General features: G+C 42.3%; 1 protein-coding gene and 1 long non-coding RNA gene across 3 annotated transcripts in view; one reads left to right on the top strand and one right to left on the bottom strand.

Annotated features, from left to right (window-relative positions):
• The window catches only part of PPP1R16B (protein phosphatase 1 regulatory subunit 16B), a 90,012-nt gene that overhangs the window by 23,013 nt on the left and 44,079 nt on the right, over positions 1–22,920 (top strand). The window contains exon 3 of the mRNA XM_089673305.1: positions 20,691–20,761. Within this exon, the coding sequence (XP_089529431.1) occupies positions 20,691–20,761 (71 nt within the window). The remainder of the gene's footprint in view (positions 1–20,690; positions 20,762–22,920) is intronic.
• LOC149465790 (uncharacterized) overlaps positions 1,450–22,920 on the bottom strand; it is a 98,760-nt gene continuing 77,289 nt past the window's right edge. For both annotated transcript variants that reach the window (XR_016312206.1, XR_016312207.1), the window contains 2 exons: positions 1,928–1,973; positions 1,450–1,685 (listed from right to left, as the gene is read on the bottom strand). This is a non-coding gene — a long non-coding RNA (uncharacterized LOC149465790). The remainder of the gene's footprint in view (positions 1,686–1,927; positions 1,974–22,920) is intronic.

Raw genomic sequence — 22,920 nt, 5'->3', positions numbered from 1 at the left:
GATTCCCCCATCCACCTCGAATGTGTGGATTGGAAAATCAGTTTGTTTGTTTTATTGGTCGGCTGGCTAGCTAATCAAAGAAAAACAAAGATCCATCTATGGCCAGCTTAAAGTGTAACTAAGGGCAACTTTTTTTTACATTCTACATAGAGTAAGAGTGTAAGGGACCACCTGGCGGCACCTCTAGCAACCCACTGGTCAGGTTTCCCCGGAGCGCGGAATCTAAGTCCCAGAACACTTGTTCAACAGAGCCCCTGATGGTGGGGATGGACTTGGAGTGCACCGAGACCAGGACGCGACTACTGGGTATACCCACCAGTGGTAGAGGAGTCCGCCAGAGGCTCCCGCAGGATGAGAGCCTGATGTGAGGGGACCAGGAGGTCCCGGTGGAAAGGACAGATGGATGGATGAGCTAATGCAAAGTCAGACAAGCCAAGTCGGTAGCCGGGGGGGTCGGTGCGGTACAAAGCAGCAGGCAAAGAATGGTCGGGTCACATGCCAGGTCGGTAACAGGAGGTCAGATCTATACAGGGGCATTCAGGAGCAAGGTCAGGCAAGCCAAGGGTCAGGACAGGAGAAATCAACAAGATCAGGCAATCCGGGTCAGTAGTACTCACAACACAGGTTTCAAGGAACAGGAATCACAGGAAGACCATACGGCAACCAGTGACGGCACAGGGGGATTTAAATACCGCGCCCTGCGCTGTCATTGGTGCCAGGCGCGCACCCGCGAACGCCAGTGCGCATGCGCAAGCTCCGTCGCCGCGGCTGGCCGGGACCTAGCGCCCGCATCCCCGCATGAGACGGCATAGTGCGCATGCGCCGGGACCAGCGCCGCGGCGATCCCTGACAAAGAGGTTATAACCCCTGTCAATATTTTTTGCACCTGTCACTTTTTTGGCCCTCTGTGTTCCATTGGTGAGACAGATTTCCCTTCACTTCCTGTCCCATAGCCAAAACAGGAAGTGAAAGGAAATCCCTCCAAAGTGAGAAAATCCCTGGTTGTCACTGGGATCGCCAGAACTAGTGCCCCCATTGGAAAATTTCCCTTCTATTAGTGTCCTGATGTGAACCCCAAATTTGTGATTTTTTTTTTTACTTTTGATGGTAATGGTAAACAGGACAAATAGAGAGGCGATCTCCTTGGGGCACAGAGAGCAATAAAAACCTGACAGGTGTTCTAATCCCTCTCCAGGCAAGGAAATTAATCCAGAATTTGCTGCACTTTCTCAAATCCTTTATTGAATCTTCTGATAAAAACATCACAGCCACTGCTGGAACAATACAAGTCACCATGTTTTGTGCTGTGGTCAGTGCTTACTCATAACCTTGCAGCAAGTATTAATTTAGTCGAGGACTGAATTGTCCAGTGCTTATCTGTTCCTGTCCTAATTTATGATGCTGGTTTGCTCTGGAATGTGCGCACATAAAGAAACTCACACTGACACGTTTGGTCTGTGAAAACTTCTCTCTAATTTATTGAAATGAAACTGTGAGTTTATATATGAAAAATGATGCAAACATCTCGTGATAACAGCATAAGCATTATATTAGTCTTTGATTGGTCACTTTCCTCGAAAACAATCTCCGTCATGGTATAGGTGTAATCTTCTTCCAAGTCTTATCTTATAGAAAGAAAAACATTCCTTTGTCTTCCAAATCAGATGATTGGAGGGGGTCTGTGCCTGTGAGCAAACATTTCTTAAGCAAGGATTTCTTAAAGTACCACAAAGCCCAGCAGGCAGAAAATATTCACACAACATATATATTCATGCTAAACATTTATAAATATGAAGAAAGAAATAGTATTAAAGTATAAAAGTAAATATGTATAGAAATGTGTATAAAAAAAGTGTATATATATGTTCAATAGGAAACCAAATAGGCATTTTACCATATCCATCACAGTATTATCTTGATTTCTCACCTGGAGCGGCTTTACTCTTCCACTTTTACTTCTAATCCCTCTTCATCTATCCAAAACAAAAAAAAGTTTTGCGTTTAGTTATACTTTAAAGCAGTAGTAAAGAAAAATAGAAAATACAATGTCCTACAATAGAAAAAAAAAAAACTGGGCCCCCGGGGCAGTTTAAGCCATAATGTGCTGGTATGCCACACATACTACCACATTATGTCAGACCTTAAACAAAGCTCTCCAGCAGCGTGCTGTCACTGCTGTTGGTGCTTGCATCTTCACCTAGTCTTCCTTCTGTGTTCACACTCTGGCCAGTTGAAGGCTGTGATGATGTCACTCCCAGGGGCGGACTGACAACTCATGGGGCCCCCGGGCAATAGGGGATCATGGGGCCCCTGTGTCCTTGCCAAAACTCAAAAAAGCCTATGAAAAAGGTACCAAGGGCATCTCATGGGGCCCCCTACTTACCCTGGGCCCTTCGGGCAGTGCCCGAGTTTCCAAATGGTCAGTCCGCCCCTGGTCACTCCCATGCATGCGCATGGGAGTCATGGCACAGCGCTCTCAATGGACAGCATACTCGAGGAAATATTCACTGTACCTACAGGTAAGCCTTATTATAGGCCAGGGGCGGACTGACAACTCATGGGGCCCACGGGCAATAGGGGATCATGGGGCCCCTGCGTCCTTGCCCAAACTCAAAAAAGCCTATGAAAAAGGTACCAGGGGCATCTCATGGGGCCCCCTACTGACCCTGGGCCCCCGGGCAGTGCCCGAGTTTCCAAATGGTCAGTCCGCCCCTGTTATAGGCTTACCTATAGGTACAAGTCATAAAGCGGAGTTAAATTTTGGAGAAAAACAACTGGGTAGGGCTGACACCAAATCTTGTAATTCTAAATCCAGAAAATCCTACGTGTTGTCAGCCCACAACAGGAAATTAGGCGCTAAGTACATTTATGGCAGATCAGCAGTTTTTTCTGTAATTGGAGGAACTTTAAAGGGATAAAACAAAGGGAAAATGTAGATGTATTGCAATAATGTACTACATATGGTTTTGGGTTTTCTTTTATTTTGTCTTGGCATACATTTGGAAATAGGTGGGGTGGGGCCAAGTCCAATTTATACAGGAAAATGTGAGATTTACATATACCTGGAGCTGCTTAAATCTACTGTAAATGTATTGATTATTTTTACTTGTGTGTTTTTTTTTGTAAAGTGTAATCTGCCCAGGTCTGTGAAATGTTTGCTTAGTTAAAGTGGTATTAAAAACCAGAAATATAATATACTGTATAGCAGCTTGTCAATCATTATATGTGTGGACTGCATTAGTTTTCTTTTTTGTAGGCTTTTTGCCTCATCATGTTTTCATTTGGTGATCTGGCCAGTAACACACCTCCTGTATTAGAGTGGCCATACTCTGGATAAAGGGCCACAGGGTACACCTTTGGACAGCAGCATTGTCATTCTGGTGGACTGGAGTGTTAGATGGACTAGCAGACTTAAATACAATAACATAGTCAAACTCCAGCTAACACTTTATAAGCAGTTCCAGAAGTCTATTTTCCTTTTGGGACAATGTTTTTACATAAATGAATAAAAGCTGATCATTGTAAGCACCCCTGTCAGTGGTAAATGGTTTCCCTCAACCTTTTAACTGCTAGATCTGCAGGACAGCTTGCTCTGTTAAAAAAACAACATACTTACTGGCAGGATCACCAGGTGAAAATAAAGGAACGACAGTTTAAAAAAGAAAACTAATACAGCCATCATGTATATCCAGATAAAATGGTGCAGCGCTGCACCATTTTATCTGGATATACATGTATTATTGGAGGTTTTTCTTGGTTACCTTTTTCGGTGTATCAGCAGCTTATTAACATTGTTGTGTATATATATATATATATATATATATATATATATATATATATACTTTCATTTTTGTTTTAAGGTAGCGCTCACTAAATATCCTTTACTATATAATACAGCCATCACATCCAATAATTGGTAAACTGAAATTTATTACATTTTTGGCTTTGGGTTTAATACTACTTTGGGCCAGACCGGAACAGTACAAACAGCCTAGCTCAGTCACCTGTACGTATTGCAAATGATAAAGCAAAGATATTCTTTAATATTGAAGTTTTAACTGTAGGAATCAGCGCTCTGTCCAGAAGAACGGAGAAACGTAATAAGTAGTTTGATGTAAGGTGGAGTTGAGTTGTGTTGAGATCAGTGTGTATGTGATAAAGTTGAAGTACGCTTTGATCAGTGGTAAGCTTGACATGACGGGGTTAGTGCTTCGAGCTGTAAAATTCTGTAGGGATTAGTTTTGTAAGTGATGTGGCTGAGGTATGTAGAGATCAGTGCTATAAATAATGAACCTGAGATGTGCTTAGGTGCTTGCGGTAAGTTTGATGTGTCGGAATCAGCAGCCTGACTCATCGCTGCCTCTGGTGGCATCACAGTGGGGCGTTTGATGCAATATATGGAGTACACAATTGCCCCTAACCATCATTAATGACCTCTTAATGAACTGTGCCAATGCAGACTGTGATATTTTATTTGAAACCAAGTTATTTTACGTTGGAATTTAAATAAAATGAGATTCAATCCAGTTTTCTTATGCCTGGACTTATTCTCATTTACTGGCATGCATTCAAGCTCTCCGGATTGATATAGTTTAGTACTACTAGACAACAAATGCTTGCACATAAGAATAAGGCTGCCAAGTTTATTTGCAAACCAGCCAATGTATTGTACACACTGTGGCAGGCTAGGACTTGGAACCTTTGGTGTAGGGCAGGGGTCTCCAGACTTTCTAAAGAAAGGGCCAGTTTACTGTCCTTCAGACTTTAGGGGGGCCAGACTGTGGCCATTGGAAGTAGAAAATGACCCAGCAGCAGTGGGAATAAACAATGCTTCTACATCTTTGGTGGCAGTGAGAGGAATTGTGCCCCATCATTGGTGTCATTTGTGGGAAGAATCATGCCCCATCATTGGTGTCATTGGGGGGGAACATATTTCCTCCTCATGTTTTCAACTTGTGATCTGGCCAGTAACACACCTCCTGTATTAGAGTGGCCATACTCTGGATAAAGGGCCACAGGGTACACCTTTGGACAGCAGCATTGTCATTCTGGTGGACTGGAGTGTTAGATGGACTAGCAGACTTAAATACACTAACATAGTCAAACTCCAGCTAACACTTTATAAGCAGTTCCAGACGTCTATTTTCCTTTTGGGACAATGTTTTTACCTAAATAAAAGCTGATCATTGTAAGCACCCCTGTCAGTGGTAAATGGTTTCCCTCAACCTTGTAACTGCTACATCTGCAGGACAGCTTGCTCTGTTGATAAAACAGGCTAGGACTTGGAACCTTTGGTCTAGGGCAGGGGTCTCCAGACTTTCTAAAGAGAGAGCCAGTTTACTGTCTTTCAGACTTTAGGGGCGCCAGACTGTGGCCATTGCAAGTAGAAAATGACCCAGCAGAAGTGGGAATAAACAATGCCGCATCTTTGGTGGCAGTGAGAGGAATTGTGCTCCATCGTTGTTATCATTTGTGGGAAGAATCATAGCCCATCATTGGGGTCATTGGGATGGAACTTATTGCCTCATCATTGGTGTCATTGGGAGAAATTGTGCCCCTTCGTTGGTGTTAGTGGGGGTGCGGTGGGGGGTTATGCCCCAATGATGGTGTCAGAAGATGAAATATTGCACCAAGAGCTGGGTAAAAGCAATCAAAGGGCTGAACCTGGCCCCAAGGTTGCAGTCTAGAGGCCACTGGTCTAAAGGAAAAATACAACCAAGTGGTCCTTTCATGACAGAGACAGATCTCTGTAGGCTAAAGAAAGTATTCTGTGCAAAGCGTACTTTGGTGCTACAAAGATTATTGGGTATGGTGAAAAGTGAAACACCTATTCACGTCTTCCAGCATCTTCCTCTGCAGCATTTAATCACATTCCATCACAGAGCCTCAGAAGGAAGTCGGTGGTGGAAGACTTCCTTCTGCTAAATGCTGTGATCACAGGTCTGACTGGGGAGCAGCTGGCTATATAATGTCCAGCATGTGTCACTGACTGCAGGACCCTCTGTGATCAATGTCTGAATGTTGAAGTATCTACAAATCAGAACCATCAGCCCAACATATCTTATCAGTACTAGCCCAGGGGACAACATTTCCCCCAAACCCAGTCCACTCCTAGTATGTGGTGTAAATGAGCAGGATGTTGTAAACCATTAATAAAATCTTCTGTTCTCCATTTGAAAATGGTGCATGTTGAACATGTAATCCTAGCCAACAAAAGTAACATTGGCCGCCTGAGTGCAGACTCAATGGACTACTTGATCTTTTTGCCATCACTTTGCTTTAGTTAAGCCATAGATGGTATGATTTTCTTTCCTGCAACCGTGGGTTAGGGTTGCAGAAAAGAAAAGCACTCGGTTCCCCCATCAACACAGTCAGTGATCATGGAGGAATCCCTCCCGCAGCACTATTGTGTTCTGCAGATGGGGTGCTTTCCCTGTTGACAGAACACAATGATTACTGCTAGCAGCTATAGCCTCTGGCAGTAATCAATTAAAGAAAACCCCACATTTTGGGTTGTCCCCAAACAAGTAATAGAGGGAAATGTTTCCAATGGGGACACTAGTTCTGGTGACCTGGGGCTCCGCAAGGAATTCCCTTAATTTGCGGGGATTTCTTCTCACTTCCTGTTTTGGCTATAGGACAGGAAGTGCAGGTAAATCTCCCCTATGGGACATAGATGGCAAAAAAAAAATTGACAGGTGACATAACCCTTCCTTACTGTATCCAAAATGAAAAAATACATTTTGCCTATAGTTCTTCCTTAAGTCAATCGATGGATTGACTTCAGTACAATCAGCCTGCCCATAGATAGATCAAATCTCGGCCGGTGCCTGCTGAACCGGCGGAGATACGATCCATCTATGGTCGCCAGCTTTTTTTATCCACACTACTTGTTGGCCCTTTGGAGACCCTGCTGCTGCATGTCTGTGGCCATTTATTGCCTCTGTGTACCTTCAGCTGGTCGGCTCTGGTGTCTCAACTTGCCGTGTCATTATCCATTGGCGGATTGGTGATTTCTGGCATGTAAGTGTGCTGCTTTCAATAAAGGTATTTTTCACTCTGTATTTACCTTGGCTCCCTAATTTTTGGTATTTACTATCTAAATGTGGTTCAAAACATTGAAAAAGTCCAATGTATGCTGTTTTTCAAAAGAGTAGTAATAAATAATGCTGTAATATTCATGTGGTATATATCACAAGGAAGGGATGACCACAAAAGTTTAGTTAGCTGACATTTCTGATAACTCTTAGGCTCCAGTGACCTATATATCTCTATATTCAAACAGTCAGCCTAGTCTATTGATAATAACTATGTTACTAACATATGTTCTTGGCCTAATTGCTGGATTAATATGCTTTTGATGGATCATAAATGCCAGCGTGATGTTGTCGAAGCTGCAATATTACAAAGGTGGTAGGGTGGGTCATAAAGGTATGTAACACTGCGGCACCATTGTAAGAAGGTTAAAGAAGCACAAGGACACCTGTCTATTTATGGGCCAATAAACCTTTGTGAACTTGTTAGGTTGGCTTGTTAGGAACTGGTACAGGCGGGTTTGAGAGAGCTGAGTACCAAATCTACATTTATTAGAAAGAGAGTATCCAGACTCTATACCTAATAAAATACAGCTCATGCCTTCTCTGTGTTTGTATCTCATATTCCGATGGTTATAAAATTTCACAGTAATGATCTTATGATTATGGGCTAAGATTCTGTCCTGATTATATCTTACACCAAAAACTAAACTGAAACATCTCCCTACAAGATCTTTTCTATGGATAAGATAGCTATTAAAAGGTCAATAGACCTAGTCTTGTTCAGAATTACCTACCCAAATCTACAGTACTTGGGTTTCAGCTTAGGACAGCCAATTGAGAAACAATGGTAGAGCCAGGTCCCTTGCTGCATGGAATTCTAGAGCCCCCTCTGTTGCCCCACAGTTAGGCTTGCCATACACTACTAAAACTACAATTTTCTGAACAATTTCTGCCCAATTTCCTTTAGATTTACCTTCAACTATGTAGTGCAAGAGCCTGCCTAATTGGATATAACTGAAAGTGTTGTTTGGGTTTGACCTTGTATTGTCAGGGATCAGGGTATGACCAGAAATGTGTGGACTGACACAGGGAAGTAGCAGGCTTCAGGAACACAGGCGTAATCAGGGCTGGAGAGGTGGAATGGTCAGGCAGGCCGTAAGGTACTGCCAGGCACCGCCCGGTGGGATCTCTAGTGACCCACAGAACAGGATTCCCCAGGGCGCGGAGTCTAAGCCCCAGTCTGCCTTTTCACCAGAGCCCCTGATGGTGGGGATGGACTTGGAGCAGGACTGAGACCAGGTTGCGGCCCCTGAGTGCACCCAACTGTGGTAGAGGGGTCCGCCGAGGGTATGTACCGGGGGAAAGCCTGATGTGAAGGGGCTGGCAGGTTCGGACAGTAGTGACTGGATCCGTGCGGGATGGATGGATGACAGTATGGAGTGTAGCGTAGTCAGACAAGCCGGGTCGGTAACGTTGGAGGCAGATCAGTACAGAGCAGCAGGCAAAGAGTAAACGGGTCACGAGCCAAGGTACAGCAACAGGAGGTCAAACAGCATAGGAGTAGGCAGAAGAATAGTCAGGGATGAGCCAGGAGTCAGAGCAGGAGATGGTCAACAGGAATCAGGATCAGGCAGGGTCGGCAACAAGGTAACTTCTCTCAGTAACAGATGCACAGGAAACTAGGAACAAGATACAGGGGCTCATGGGAAACATACACCAAGGCACTGACTGCAGGTCTGGCCATTCCTTAAATACACCTCCTGCAATCAGCCTCAGGTGATGGCTGATTGCAGGAGTGAGCCTCTGGTTGCTGAGAGCACCCACTGGCCAGCCCTGGTACTGCAGCCCACAAGGCAGGTGAGTCCCACCACCATTGTCAAGTCCATTCCTGACACGCATTATATGGTTTTTGGTAAATCTAAAGCAAAAATTTCAAGAAGATTGTATAGTGTATGGCCAGCCTTACGCTTATCGCACAGCTCAGCAGGGAAGATACATATATTTCTATGCATCTCTTGTGCTTGATCATGTGATCTGTAATGTCATATGACTAAACAAAAGGAACACAATTAGGAGTTGCCATGTGTTGGCTTGGCAGATTCCCTGTGTGGTCCTGTAGGGTCTCTTGGCTACACAAGTTTGGCACACTTTTCATTTTAGGTGCATGATAATGTATTATGTGCAACATTGGTATAGGGTTCAGATGGCGGCTACCACACAAGGGGGAAAAGGCTCAGTAAGATAAAGCGGGATCTTTTTCACTATACCGAACACTTTGTACGAACACCCCACAAAAGCAGATGGGAACCACACATCCTAGGGTTATACAGATCCCTAAGCTAGATTTACACCACATCTGTTATTATTAAGGGTACTTATGTAACATATATATTGTACATTCACATCAGTCCCTGCCCTCAAGGAGCTACAATCTAAGGTCACTAACTCATATACTTGGGCCAATTTTAGACAGCAGCCAATTAACTTACCTTTGGAATGTGGGAGGAAATCAGAGTACAGCGAGGAAACCCACGCAGGCACATGGAGAATATGCAAACTTCAGGCAGGTAGTGCCATGGTTGGGATTTGAACTGATGACCCTAGTGCAGCTAGGCAGAAGTGCTAACCACTTAGCTGCTTTGAGCTTGCTTTGACTCACGTAAAATGCACTTTTTGCAATTTTTTTTAAGGAATTGCAACTTTACAACTTGTTGCATGTATATGCAGGTTTATATACAGCAGGAGCCAAAATGTATATTTTTTTCTTAAGGTAAATTGCAGTATAGTGTGATGCATTGTAGAGTGCTGCACTGCATTTGATTGAAGCACATTCCATTTTCACAAAGTGCACACCAGCGCAGTTCACTGACGTGAACTACACCTTTTGGAGTCTCCAGTCAACAAACATGAGTCTTACTTGACCCCAGGCTGGTCACCCCTTTACTAATGCCTCTCCATTTGGATAGAACATGCAAAGACATGGAACTAGTAGCCCCCTTCCTCCCAGCTACAGGCAGCAATTAAACACCAGGTCTCATTTCCCTTTAAAGAAGATTACCGAATCGGGTCAACTTCTTACACCAGTTCTCTCATTGCCTCACTGTTCCTCGTTCTCATCAGCCATGATCAACCCCTTTCCTTTGTGATTGCCTGTAAAAACTCAGAAAAGTGATCCCGTAGGTGGATGCAGAATGAATGCAGAGTTCACACAATCTCTTGTTGATCAATAACCGAAATATTCCATCTCAATGGCATGGACATTGGGCACAATCCAGATAACAGGCTATAGTAACATGCAAGGTCAATTTATAAGGTTCAGACCCTCTCCTGTGAAAAAATTCTGCATGATAGTGCTTCAAAAATGTACCCGTAAATATATATATACGCACACACCTTACCCCCAACTTACATCAGTGACACCTAGGCAAGGGTGACGCGACACTCCATCCTGTGAAATCCTGGGGAATACAGAGTAGCCCAAATTTCTCGAGAAGATGCTCTTGCATTGGACTACAGTGTCTTCTTGTAAGACTTTGTCTACTCTGCATCCCCCAGGCTTATTAGCATGTCAAACCCTGATGGAGATGGCAGATGGGAGTAAGCAGATAGTCTTTTTACCTTACAGGTACATTTTTGAAGTTCTCATGCAGAGATTATTATGAGGCCCTTGACCTAATGACCATTGCATTTTACTGCAAGGTTCTCCCTGACAATGGTAACACAGAGGACCAGCAAATCTCTCTTCCTTCACCTCCACTCCATAGAAGAGGCAAACTTAAAGCCCCCAGGGAGAGCATGGCTAGCAATGCCATACTCCCTTTAGTTGAGAAACTCTAGACATCAGCTACATAGAGACTTCAAACAGACATACTGGCTTGAGAGATCAAAGCTTAGGCTGTCAGTACTCAGGTATTCACTATGTCACAGACAGTTCACCTGCACACTTTCATAGTCTATCTTAACGGAACTTCATCAATCAGAGAATTGACTATAACAGGAATAGTAATATTGAGTGCATATTTTTTTTTTTTTTTTTGGGGGGGGGGGGGGGTTACACAGGAACCCAGAATTTTAATTCTTGTTTTTTGGGGTCAGCTGGTTTAAGGGCCCTGGGTTCAGATATTGCCTGTAGCGATTCCACCAGTCTGTGCTATATCACGTACATTGCTGTGCATTTTGCTGCCAATAATTGTGTTTAGACATGTGAGAACCTATTGTTTCTATCAAACCCATTCTCACCCATTCTCACCAAAGTGTTGTGTTTTCTTTGAAAGAGTCCTGTATGCTTAGATGCATGTAAACTGAATATAGTGTTTAGGTAGGAGTGGACCTCACACCACATAGCTTTGGAAAAAATGCTCTGTAAACGCCGGACCAACGCTTGTCAAACGCTATAGGGGCATTTGGCAAGAGTTAGAAAAACAGTCAAGTGTGAACGAGCCCTAAGTGAGCCAATTCAAGTGACTTGGAAAATAGAGACTAAGGGCTCTTGCACACGTGCGCCCCATTCAATATCAATTCTGGCGTTCCCTCCCTTTATCATAAACACAGGTATAGTGTAAGGGAATAGGCAAAAAATAGAAAATGTTCTACACTGCCAACACCTGGGCACACCCTACACTTTTCCCGTAGCTTTCTTTACCCTGGGCATTGTGCCAAGCCTAACAAACACTTTCTGACTAACACTAGATAGATTCACACTATTGCGTTGCAGTAATGCACAGCATGGCATATGACATGTGGTGGTGCATTGCAGTGCCATTAATTCTGAATGTCACTCCAACACACCTTGCCAATGGGCATGTGTTGCAGCTCAGGACAACATGCTAATGTGCATTGCCATTCCGTGCACTGCCAGAAATGGTACATGTATCATTTGTGGTGCATTTTGGTGCATTGGTAGACCATCCTTCTAGAATTGGCAGCCTTAGTGCCCTCTCTTGACCCATAGACCCCTTTGATGGAGCAGTTGTCCTTGTGCTCAGCCATGCCTGTTATATGAATCCTTTTTCTAGATCAGTGGTTCTCAACCTTTCTAATGCCGTGACCCTTTAACACAGTTCTCATGTTGTGGTGACCCCCAACCATAAAATTAGTTACCCAGTAATTATAATTCATGAGTGTCGTTTTACCTGCAATACTGCTGCTTTCAACACAGTAGCTGCTTTTAACAGAGTAGCTGCTTTCAACACAGCAGCTGCTTTCTACACAGTAGCTGCTCTTTACAGATTGGAAATATGTGTTTTCTGATGGTCTTAGGGGACCCCTGTGAAAGGGTCGTTCGACCCCCAAAGGGCTCGCGACCCACAGGTTGAGAACCACTATTCTAGATACTTGTTCTGATTTTCTGACTCGGGGGTATTAAAGTTGTGGGATCAATGACAGCCAAACAGTAGTAAGTCAAAAACATTTTTCCTTGAATGTTCTCCTTAAAGCTAAAGTGTATCTATACCCAGCAAAAATAAAACATATTGCGGATTAGCAAGCATTTGTTGTGTTGGCTAATTTGTTGTGGTGATCCTGCCAGTAACACACTTCCTGTGCCAAGGTGACAACAGTCATTCACTGCACTGTATCCAGAGTGGAGCAGCATTGTCACCTTAGGTTAGGCTGCAGAACACCCCCCCCCCCCCCAGTATTCTTCATAACATAGTGAACAGGAGGTCTGTAGTCTGCTGGGAACAATGCTAACTGAAAATAGCCAGCAGAGGGAGAGAGCTCACAAAATTGTTGGCAGTATCAGCAGGTATATTTTGCAGTTATCAAACAGATATAATATAATGTTTCTATGATATATTTGACAGACCAAATAAGATAAATTGCTTGTTAGATTTTACTAGGGCCGCCAATATGGGGGGTACCACCAGGGGCGGACTGACCATTTGGAAACTCAGGCACTGCCCGAGGGCCTCGGGTCAGTAGGGGGCCCCATGAGATGCCCTTGGTACCTTTTTCATACGCTTTTTTGAGTTTGGGCAAGGACACAGGGGCCCCATTATCCCCTGTTGCCCAGGGGCCCCATGAGTTGTCAGTCCGCCCCTGGGTACCACTAGGCCTCCTACAGGGGGTCCTGGACAGCAGGGGGATCGGTGTTCTGGGATGGGAGTACAGTTACAGAACAATGCATTGTATGTGTGTCTTTCCCTCCAGCAGCTGAAAGCTGGTTTCTCCCCCTCTCCTTGGCTTTCAGCTGATGGAGGCCCTCCTGTCCCTCCACACCAATCCCCCTTTCTGTGCTGCCCAGATCCGATTCCCCCCTGTGTGCCTGGGCCCCCCCGCAGCACTGCCAGGTTTCCTATCTTGCTGCTGCTGGTACACAAGCAGGTGGACAGTTGAGCGAGGCGGGTAAATATGCAATTTACAGGCCTCTTCCTTTTCTGAATTGGACACAGTGAGTGATCAGTACCAATCGCTCCTGTGTCCATTTATAACTGAACTGAAACGGTGTTTACTATGCTTCAGTTTATCAGTGAACAGGAGCCTCTGTCTCCTGTTCATTTGTCTTCAATGTAGCTGAGGCTACAGAGAAAGGAACTGAAGAATCTGTGTCCTCAATTGCTTTCTCTGTCTCAAAGGTGAGATGTAAGGAGTCTCTGATATTTCATCCAAGCCTTCCCCTCCCCGAGGAGCATTGTAAAAAAAATGTACAAAATCATTTTTAAAATGTAAAAAATTATTGTGAATAAACATTTTTTAGAGTTGTGGAAAAAAAATTAGAGATAGAAAAACATTTTTTTTTAATTTTTTGTCATTTTGGGGGGGGGGGCTGTCAGGTAGGCTGTACAGGGCCCCGTGATTTGTAACAGAAGCCCTGGATTTGCATACATGTTAACATTAAAGTACAGGTCTGCTTTACATGGAGCAATGCAATAACTGATGAAGGCTGGATCTTACCTGCTTTGTGATAGGAACTAAGCACACAGGGCAATGTGCCACCCTAGTATGGCCAGATCCACTGCATATTTGATTAACGCCATGCTGTGTAAATAGTGAAGGTCTGTGTAATTACATTGCCAGGAGGGTAGTGAGAGCAGACTATAGAGGAGGGAGTCAATGCTTTGTCTGCGGTAATCAATACATATTTGGGTAAAGTGTTGCTAACCTTTATCTCCTTCTGTGTCAAATGCCACAATCTGACACAATTAAACCTGTATATTGCCCATTCAGGACGAAGGAAACGCTCATTTTAAGGGGTAGTTTACACGAGCTATATGCCGAATATGCTGCACTTGGAACTCAATTAAGTGTTAAATGTCATATATCAAATAACATCATATATTATAATAAGAAGAAGGTCAAAACATAATGATGCAAACAAAAAAACAGTGCTGCATAAACAACAGTGTGAAAACAGGAAATCTTAAAAATAAAAGAAGTACAAAAAACCAAATCAAAATGAAAAATCTAAAGTCTAAAAACCATGGAAGTCCTTCCACTCCAGAACTATCTCCATGACTATGTCAAAATGATGAGAAAAAAACAGAGTGGTTCTTACAGACGTCAACTTGTGAGCTTGCCAGATAGCATATGACTCTTAGTATAAGAAAAAGTCAAACAGCACTTGTGTGTACCAGTCAAAAGATCATCATCACAACAGAGCTCTCCATCACTCCTCGCTCATATTTACTTGCACAGATCAATGCTCATGGAAGAGAAAAGAAAAGATCACCATGCTCTCATAGTGTAAAATCCTCAAGGAATGTATTATAGTTAAAATGCCAGTACAGGAGTATACGTCGATTGGCAGCAAAACAGACTACAATACCCAGAAAGCTTTTCTCATTCATGCATGCGTGGTGACGTGACAACTTCCACTCAGGCCCTACATGTTTCGTCAGAAATGACTTCATTAGGGGCACAGAATAGTTTTGCCATTTCACATTCATGACTATTTGCGTTAATCATAAAGTATTACATATGAATGTTTAACATTAGTAACCAGTAGGCAACAGGGTTAATGCGAGATCAGCAGTTTTTGTAGCCACTTTATGCCATCCCACCCCTGCCACCATAACCCAGCTTCACAACAGCCAACAGTTTTTTTTTTTATTTCTTTCTACCTTACCTGGGAATTTGCTCCCCATCTCCTAAATTCTGGACTTGATATTTCTATTGCCTGCAACATCCTGGGATACCCACATCACACATCCCAGAAGAACACTGGGATGGTATTCTACTGTGCATACACCAGGGCATGTCATTGGGAGCAAGCTCTCTCTTACTAATACCAACTGCCACTTCTCTAATGAAAGGGTGCAACTAAACTTGAGAAGCAAGAGAGATCAGCTGACACACATGGTCTCACACATTTTTTAATAGGGAAAGCATCTGAACAGACCAATCTTGGTGTGATCAGATGCTTTTAGAGCAGAGGAGAGATCGGGGGTCTAATAGAACCCCGATGTCTCCATAAAGAGTACCTGTCACTGCCTGTTGAATAAAATTGACAATAAAAGTGATTAAAAAAAATGTAAAGAAACAGTGTAAAAATAAATAAATGAAATAATAATAATTTAAAAAAAATTTTTAAAGCACCCCCGTCCCTTCATGCTCATGTTCAAAGACGAACACATGTGTTGGTCCCTCACGCATACGTAAATGGCAGTGAGATCAAAAATTCTAAACTCTGTAACTTCTACTTCTAAACTAGTAACCGGTAAAAGCTTTTAAAGTGTCGCCATTCCACAAGCGTGTGCAACTTTAAAGCATAAAAAATGGGTATTACATTGTGTTTGTGTGCATTAAAATGAAAAAAAGTGTATTTGAAAAACTGCTGCGCAAATACCGTGTGACATACAAAAATTGCAAAACCCACCATTTTATTCTCTAGGGTCTCTGCTAAAATATATATATATATATATATATATATATATATATATATATATATGTATATATATATATATATATATATATACATATACATACACACACACACACACACACACACACACACACACACATATATATATATATGTATATATATACATACACTATATTGCCAAAAGTATTGGGACGCCTGCTTTTACACTCACATGAACTTTATTGACATCCCAGTCTTAGTCCGTAGGGTTCAATATTGAGTTGGCCCCGCCCTTTGCAACTATAACAGCTTCAACTCTTCTGGGAAGGCCGTCCACAAGGTTTAGGAGGGTGTCTATGGGAATGTTTGACCATTCTTCCAGAAGCACATTTGTGAGGTCAGGTACTGATGGCAGACGAGAAGGCCTGGATTGCAGTCTCCTCTCTAATTCATCCCAAAGGTGTTCTATCAGTTTGAGGTTAGGACTCTGACAGGCCAGTCATGTTCCTCCACCCAAACTTGCTTATCCATGTCTTTATGGACCTTGCCTTGTGCTCTGGTGAGCAGTCATGTTGGTACAAGAAGGTGCCATCCCCAAACTGTTCCCATAACGTTGGGAGCATGAAATTGTACAAAATGTCTTGATATGCTGATGCCTTAAGAGTTCCTTTCACTGGAGCTAAAGGGCAAACCCCAACCCCTGAAGAGCAACCCCACACCATAATCCCCTCTCCACCAAACGTTACACTTGGCACAATGCAGTCAAGCAAGTACCGTTCTCCTGGCAACCGCCAAACCCAGACATGTCCATTGGATTGCCAGACAGGGAAGTGTGATTTGTCACTCCAGAGAACATGTCTCCACTGCTCTAGAGTCTAGTGGCAGCGTGCTTTACACCACTGCATCCGACGCTTTGCATTGCACTTGGTGATATAAGGCTTGGATGCAGCTGCTTGGCCATGGAAACCCATTCCATGAAGCTCTCTATGCACTGTTGTTGTGTTAATCTGAAGGCCACAAGAAGTTTGGAGGTCTTTAACTACTGACTCTGCAGACAGTTGGAGACTTCTGCGCACTGTGTGCTTCAGCATGCACTGACCTCGCTCTGTCATTTTACGTGGCCTACCACTTCATGGTTCAGTTGCTGTTCCCAGTTGCTTCCACTTTGTTATAATACCACTAACAGTTGACTGTGGAATATTTAGCAGCAAGGAAATTTCACGGATGGACTTATTGCACAGGTGACAACCTATCACGGTACCATGCTGGAATTCACTGAGCTTCTGAGAGCGACCCATTCTTTCACAAATGTTTGTAGATGCAGTCTGCATGCCTAGGTGCTTGATTTGATATACCTTTGACTATGGAGGTGATTGGAACACCTGATTCCAATGATTTGGAGGGGTGTCCCAATACTTTTGGCAATATAGTGTGTGTGTGTATATATATACATATATATATATATATATATATATATATATATATAATGTTTGGGAGTTGTAGGTAATTTTCTAGCAATAAATAAAAAAATACAGATTTTTACTTCAAGTAAATATACAGTAGATGATCCTAACTATTTATGATTGTCAATGTATGTGTGTGTTATGAGCTGATCAAAGGATAATACTAGTTGGAAGAATTTGGAATCGATGAAGAAAGTATGTTTACTGACTCTCACACTAGGACATTGAATAAAAATAAACACTGGAATTAGTTCAAGTGCTTCTGTTTAAGGAGGTAAGGGGTGAAAACTGAAAGAACTGTTTGCTGAATGCTGCTACTCATGTATAAAACCGACGATAAAAAATATATATATCCCGTATATATGGTTTTTCAAAAAAATCCCTGTTTTTAAGAATATTAGTTCTTATTGTCTAGTTATTTCTCTGCTGTTTAAAGTATAAAGTCATAATGGTTTATGTGGTTCATGTGATTCATGTGGTCAATCCACTAAGAGCTGGAAGGATTGACCCCTGGTGGTTTCTCCGTAGGAATCTATAAAGAGGCACTCAGAAGAAGAGAAAAAGGAAGTGACATTATCATTGCTCCCCTAATGGGTTCAAGTAGAGAATGCATTCCATGGCAGGGTGGTCAGAACACTACAATGCTCTGAATGTCACAGGGTCATAAAATATGGAGTATAAATATCTATTCTCAAGAGGGACCCAGCAATAACATTTTTTGACAGAAAATTTAAGCTGTACACAAAATATTAAAGACCTCGGTACTATGCATATGGGTGCAGCTCAGTCCCTAAACATGTGAGAATTCTCATATACAAAAAGTACCCCTGGGACATTAAAGGAGCTGTGCCAAAAAGACAAGTCAATACATTATTAAAAAGTTCAAATTTTTATTCACATGCCTGATTAAAAACAGGTTAAAATTACATAAGGTACACTCACCGGCCACTTTATTAGTTACACCTTGCTAGTGCCAAGAAATTATCCCCCACACCATTACACCACCAGCCTGAACCAATGATATAAGGCAGGATGGATCCATGCTTTCATGTTGTTTACGCCACATTCTGACCCTACCATCTGAATGTCGCAGTAACCAGTCTGCCCATTCTCCTCTGACATCAACTAGGCATTTTTGCCTACACAACTGCTGCTCACTGAGATGGATGTGTGTGAAAATCCCAGTAGATCAATAGTTTTTAAAATACTCAGACCAGCCCGTCTGGCACCAACAACCATGCCACCTTCAAAGTCACTTAAATTCCCTTTCTTGCCCATTCTGATTCTTGGTTTGAACTTCAGCATGCTGCCTTCACCATGTCTACAGTTCTAAATGCATTGAGTTGCTGCCATATGATTGGCTGATTAGCAATTTGTGTTACCAAGCAGGTGTACCTAATAAAGGGGCCGGAGAGTGTATAACCAAAAATAATTGGTAAATCTGATGTGTTTGTATGGGCATTTGCAGTTTGCACACCATTTGCACTATTTTTTCTTTACACAGTCGTTTTACATAAAGCAAATAGCATAGATAAACACAATCATCCTGTGTGAATAGGAGTAAATATGTAGATTCATTCAATCTATTACATTCATATAGTAAAGAGCTTCTAAACAAAGTGGGTCTAGAAACAAGGAAGCCCTCTTTGGTCCTGCTGAATATCAGCACTGTTCAGCAAGTTAGTGCCGTCCCAATCAGTCACAGTTTAACTGAGTATACTATTAATTAAAACAGAGCTTGAACAATATAGAACTGTCTATCTAGAATAAATTGATAGCTCTACAAATGCAATGAATTGTAAAATTAATATGAGTTCCTAAATGTCTGGAAAGATTTATGACCAAAATATGGAGGTTTTTGGCTTATCAAGGTAACGTCTCTTGGTTTCAGGATTTTGTAGGCTAAACCTAAGCCAAGCAATGACTTCTGTCTTCTCTGGGCACAAATATAGCGATTGGTTTCCAGAGCACCTGTAAAGCCAACCATACATGGGTTGAATTCTGAACAAATTTTCTTTCAAAAATCGTAATTACAAATGTTCTTTCAAATTTTGCATCCTTAGTGGGCCGCAGCAATGGCTGATTTTCATACAGCCATGTGAGTGATCTGGCATGTTGGAAATTTTTTGAAAAACAAACGAATTTCTAATCAATGATGGTAAAATTGTGCAAGAAATATTATCGAAAGAGAAACGTGCATGAGCTGTGACCTGGGAAAAAAAGAAGATTCCTGGCCACAAAATTTCTACAGCAACATGAGGTGAAATTGAAGGCTTTGTTGGTCGAATTATGAAATCAATGATGGTACCATTGGATTATGAAAAGCACAAAATTTCCAATTTTCAATCAACAAATCGTTTGGAATTCGACCCGTGTATGGCTTGCATAATGCAGACTAAATGATATGGTGTAGTAGAGGAAATTGGAAGATAAGCATTTTTTCTGTTTGTAAAGGTTTTATAATTTGTTAATGAAGGTTTTATGGTTAGAAGGCTAATTTAAAACTCATCATAACTAAAAGTACCTAAGATGGTATTGTGTCTGTAGCATTTCTATGGGGTAGATTTACTAAAACTGGTTCACTCAGAATCTGGTACAGCTGTGCATGGTAGCCAATCAGCTTCTGACTTCAGCTTGTTTAATTAAGCTTTGATAATAAAACCTGGAAGCTGATTGGTTTCTATGCTGAGCTGCACCAAATGTTGCATTCTACAGTTTTAGTAGATCTCCACCATAGTTTCTTGATTATGCCAGGAACCCCAAAATTTAGAGCTTTCCGATAGGCAAATAAATCTTGACTTTTGCAGGGAAAGGTTTGAGATGACCATCCCTGTCCACCTCTTACAACTCTTCATTGGTCTATTGAAGTTAACCTGTAGCCACTAGCAGGGTCCTGAAGAGGCAACAGGACCCTACTGTAGGCACCTCCCAGAGCTAGTGCTGATTTTGTTGCACTATGCATGTCCCTTCTGCTCTATTCACCTCTCTATTGGCCCTAGAGGACACCCATCACACATTGCAGCCAATAGGGAAGTAAAGAGAGCAACAGCGTGACCATATGACTATAGAGGTTCTGGTTGTTGTGTGGCATTATAGAGCAACCTGAGATTTTGGGGTCTTGTAATCAAGAAATGTTTTCAGTAAAAACTTGCTGGTTCCAATCCCTAACAGAAGCCACATATTTGTTTTAAGATGATGAACTGACTTACTGACCAATATCAAGTTGTGGAAGTGGCAATTGGCTGTGCCAGTGTTAGACTTTTTTTGCCAAAAGTTTGCACATTAAATTGCAACAAAAAATAGACTAAATAATCTTTGAAAAGGTTTTGTATTCCCTAAAATGAGGTTAAAACTATTCTCTCTCTCTCCCTCTCTCTCTGTCTTCTGCAGTCCTGGCATTACTTAAGAGTAATGTGGACCCAAACCTGAGTAATGAAGATGGCTTGACAGCTCTACATCAGGTATGTGGAGACATATTTTGTACAACAGACACTACTTCGTAAACTGTCATTCATTGTGCACCTATCATTAATACTCACACTTCACTTCAATCAAAACTGTATGTGTCAGCATAACCAAATTAATGTTTGGTGACCCAAAGTCAAAACAACCTGGATCACATGGTCCCGGGCTAACATGTCCATAACGGGTATTTAATATTATCAGACTACAGGCACTGTCCCCCCTCCAAGGCTCCACCTTAAAACATTAATTAAAGCCCAACTCAATGGTGCCTCCAACCTCCTTTTACTATTTTTTTACATTTTAAAGACATACCTTTTATCCTGGGGGTGTTCAACCTGGTCACATGACATCCCATCCTTCCCTCCTCCTCAGGTCCTGCAGAATTCTCCCGTGAGCCCAAGGGTCCTTGATGCCCTGGGCTCACAGTAGGTAAGTTAAATGACCCTGCAGTGCTGTAGCAGTGATTCTGCAGGGAACAGAGCTGGAGATAGGGTAAGTACTGCAGAGAAAGCTGTTTTTTTTTTTACATTTAAACTGGTGCAGGGCAACTTCATTTTAAAGCTGCAGTTGGGTTCTAAGACTACAGGTCACCTTTAAGGGTCCATGGTAGCTGATTGTTTATGTTGTAGTACTTAACTCTGTTATAACAGAGGGGTTAAGTGAAGCCACTGCCATTTTTAACCATAAGAAAGAACTTCAGAGATTGCACATTCTCAGCACCCTACATAGATCCGAGTATCAAGGCAGGCATTGTCTGCCACCCACTGTTTGTCCGTCTGATCCTGTATCCTCGGTCATAATTATACTGCCCTGTGTTCAATGCTGTTTTTCACAGTGGTAGGAAAGCAGCTGGCCTTGGGACACTAAAGCCCAGACTGATAGGGATAAACACAATTCAGCATCAAGTTCCCATCATTTTTAGGATAATGCCTTTTTTCATACTTAAACAGCCAATACAACACATGTTCTAAATAAATAGCATGGATGTGCTTGCTTTCTCCAGTTCTGCTTTCTCTCATTCCCAAGTAACATATCTAGAAAAAGGAACATTCCACCCAAAAGTGATTTCTATTTTTGTAGAGCCTGGTGGGCTGAGGTAACCCCTGGTTGATTAAAAAAAAAAAACAAACAAGGTCAGGTCCTAACTAATTTTGCTCATTCAATCGAATGTGCAGGCTTCATCAGTAGTATGTGTTGGGTAAAGGCTTCTTTTAGAGTGGTTGCAAACCCTTACATATTTCCAATGAAGTGACTGGCCTCAGGTGATACACAGAGATCCATTCGAAGTGGTGCATGTATAAAGCTTGTCAGAATTCAGCAAAAGAGGGTGCAGGGAGCTTAAATCACACACTGCAGAGCTCAGTGAGGAGAACTCTGAGAGCTGATTAGAGGGAAGAGACACACCACCCCTCCACACAGCGCACAGGAACAGAGCTGAGACTGTCAATCTGCTGGAGGTCCCTCCCCATCACCATTTTTCTCTTGGTCTCAGAAAAACTTGTTAGAAGTGATTTATGCTGATAGCAGTGGAAATAAGCAGCAGACAGAAGTAACATTTAGTGATCTGGATTGAGACAAGTATACACTATAGAGGGATATGCTTTGTTCATGTTTCATGTCTGAGGTTTACAAAAACTTTAACCCCCATGGACAGGGGTAATTAGAAGCCTTCATGTATAATGAAACTTAATTGAAGGTTTTAGATGTACTTAACTATGATGGTGCTGTATGGGTGCTCGATAATACCATTACCCCATCGCCAAGATTATTTAATTTTGTATGAAGGCCTATCAACTTGAATGCATTGTCCTGTCCTTATAAAATCTTCTCAAGAACAATTTACTTAAAGCTGAACTCCAGGCAAAGAGCCAAATAAACAGATGTAATAAAATACTGTACATAGTCATCTTTGCCAAAGGATTTGTATTCCCGGCCATCTAGTCCTGAGATGTAGGCCTGCCATACATGGGTCGAAATTGGACCGATTTTTCCTCTGAAAATCAGACATAAGAATAATTGGCCGATTTTCGCTCTGTTAGTGGGTCAATGGCACCGGCCGTTTTCATGGTTCCTCCCCTTTTCAGTGATCGGCATGTTGGAAAATTCGTGAAAAACTACCAGTTTTCGACTCAATGATGGTCAAATCGTATGATCG

The sequence above is a fragment of the Staurois parvus genome, unplaced genomic scaffold (genome assembly GCF_062004578.1).
Source record: "Staurois parvus isolate SC_StPar_1 unplaced genomic scaffold, SC_StPar_1.0 ptg000137l, whole genome shotgun sequence".
In the NCBI taxonomy this organism is placed as follows: Eukaryota; Metazoa; Chordata; class Amphibia; order Anura; family Ranidae; genus Staurois; species Staurois parvus.
This window is presented reverse-complemented; position numbering and strand designations above follow the sequence as displayed.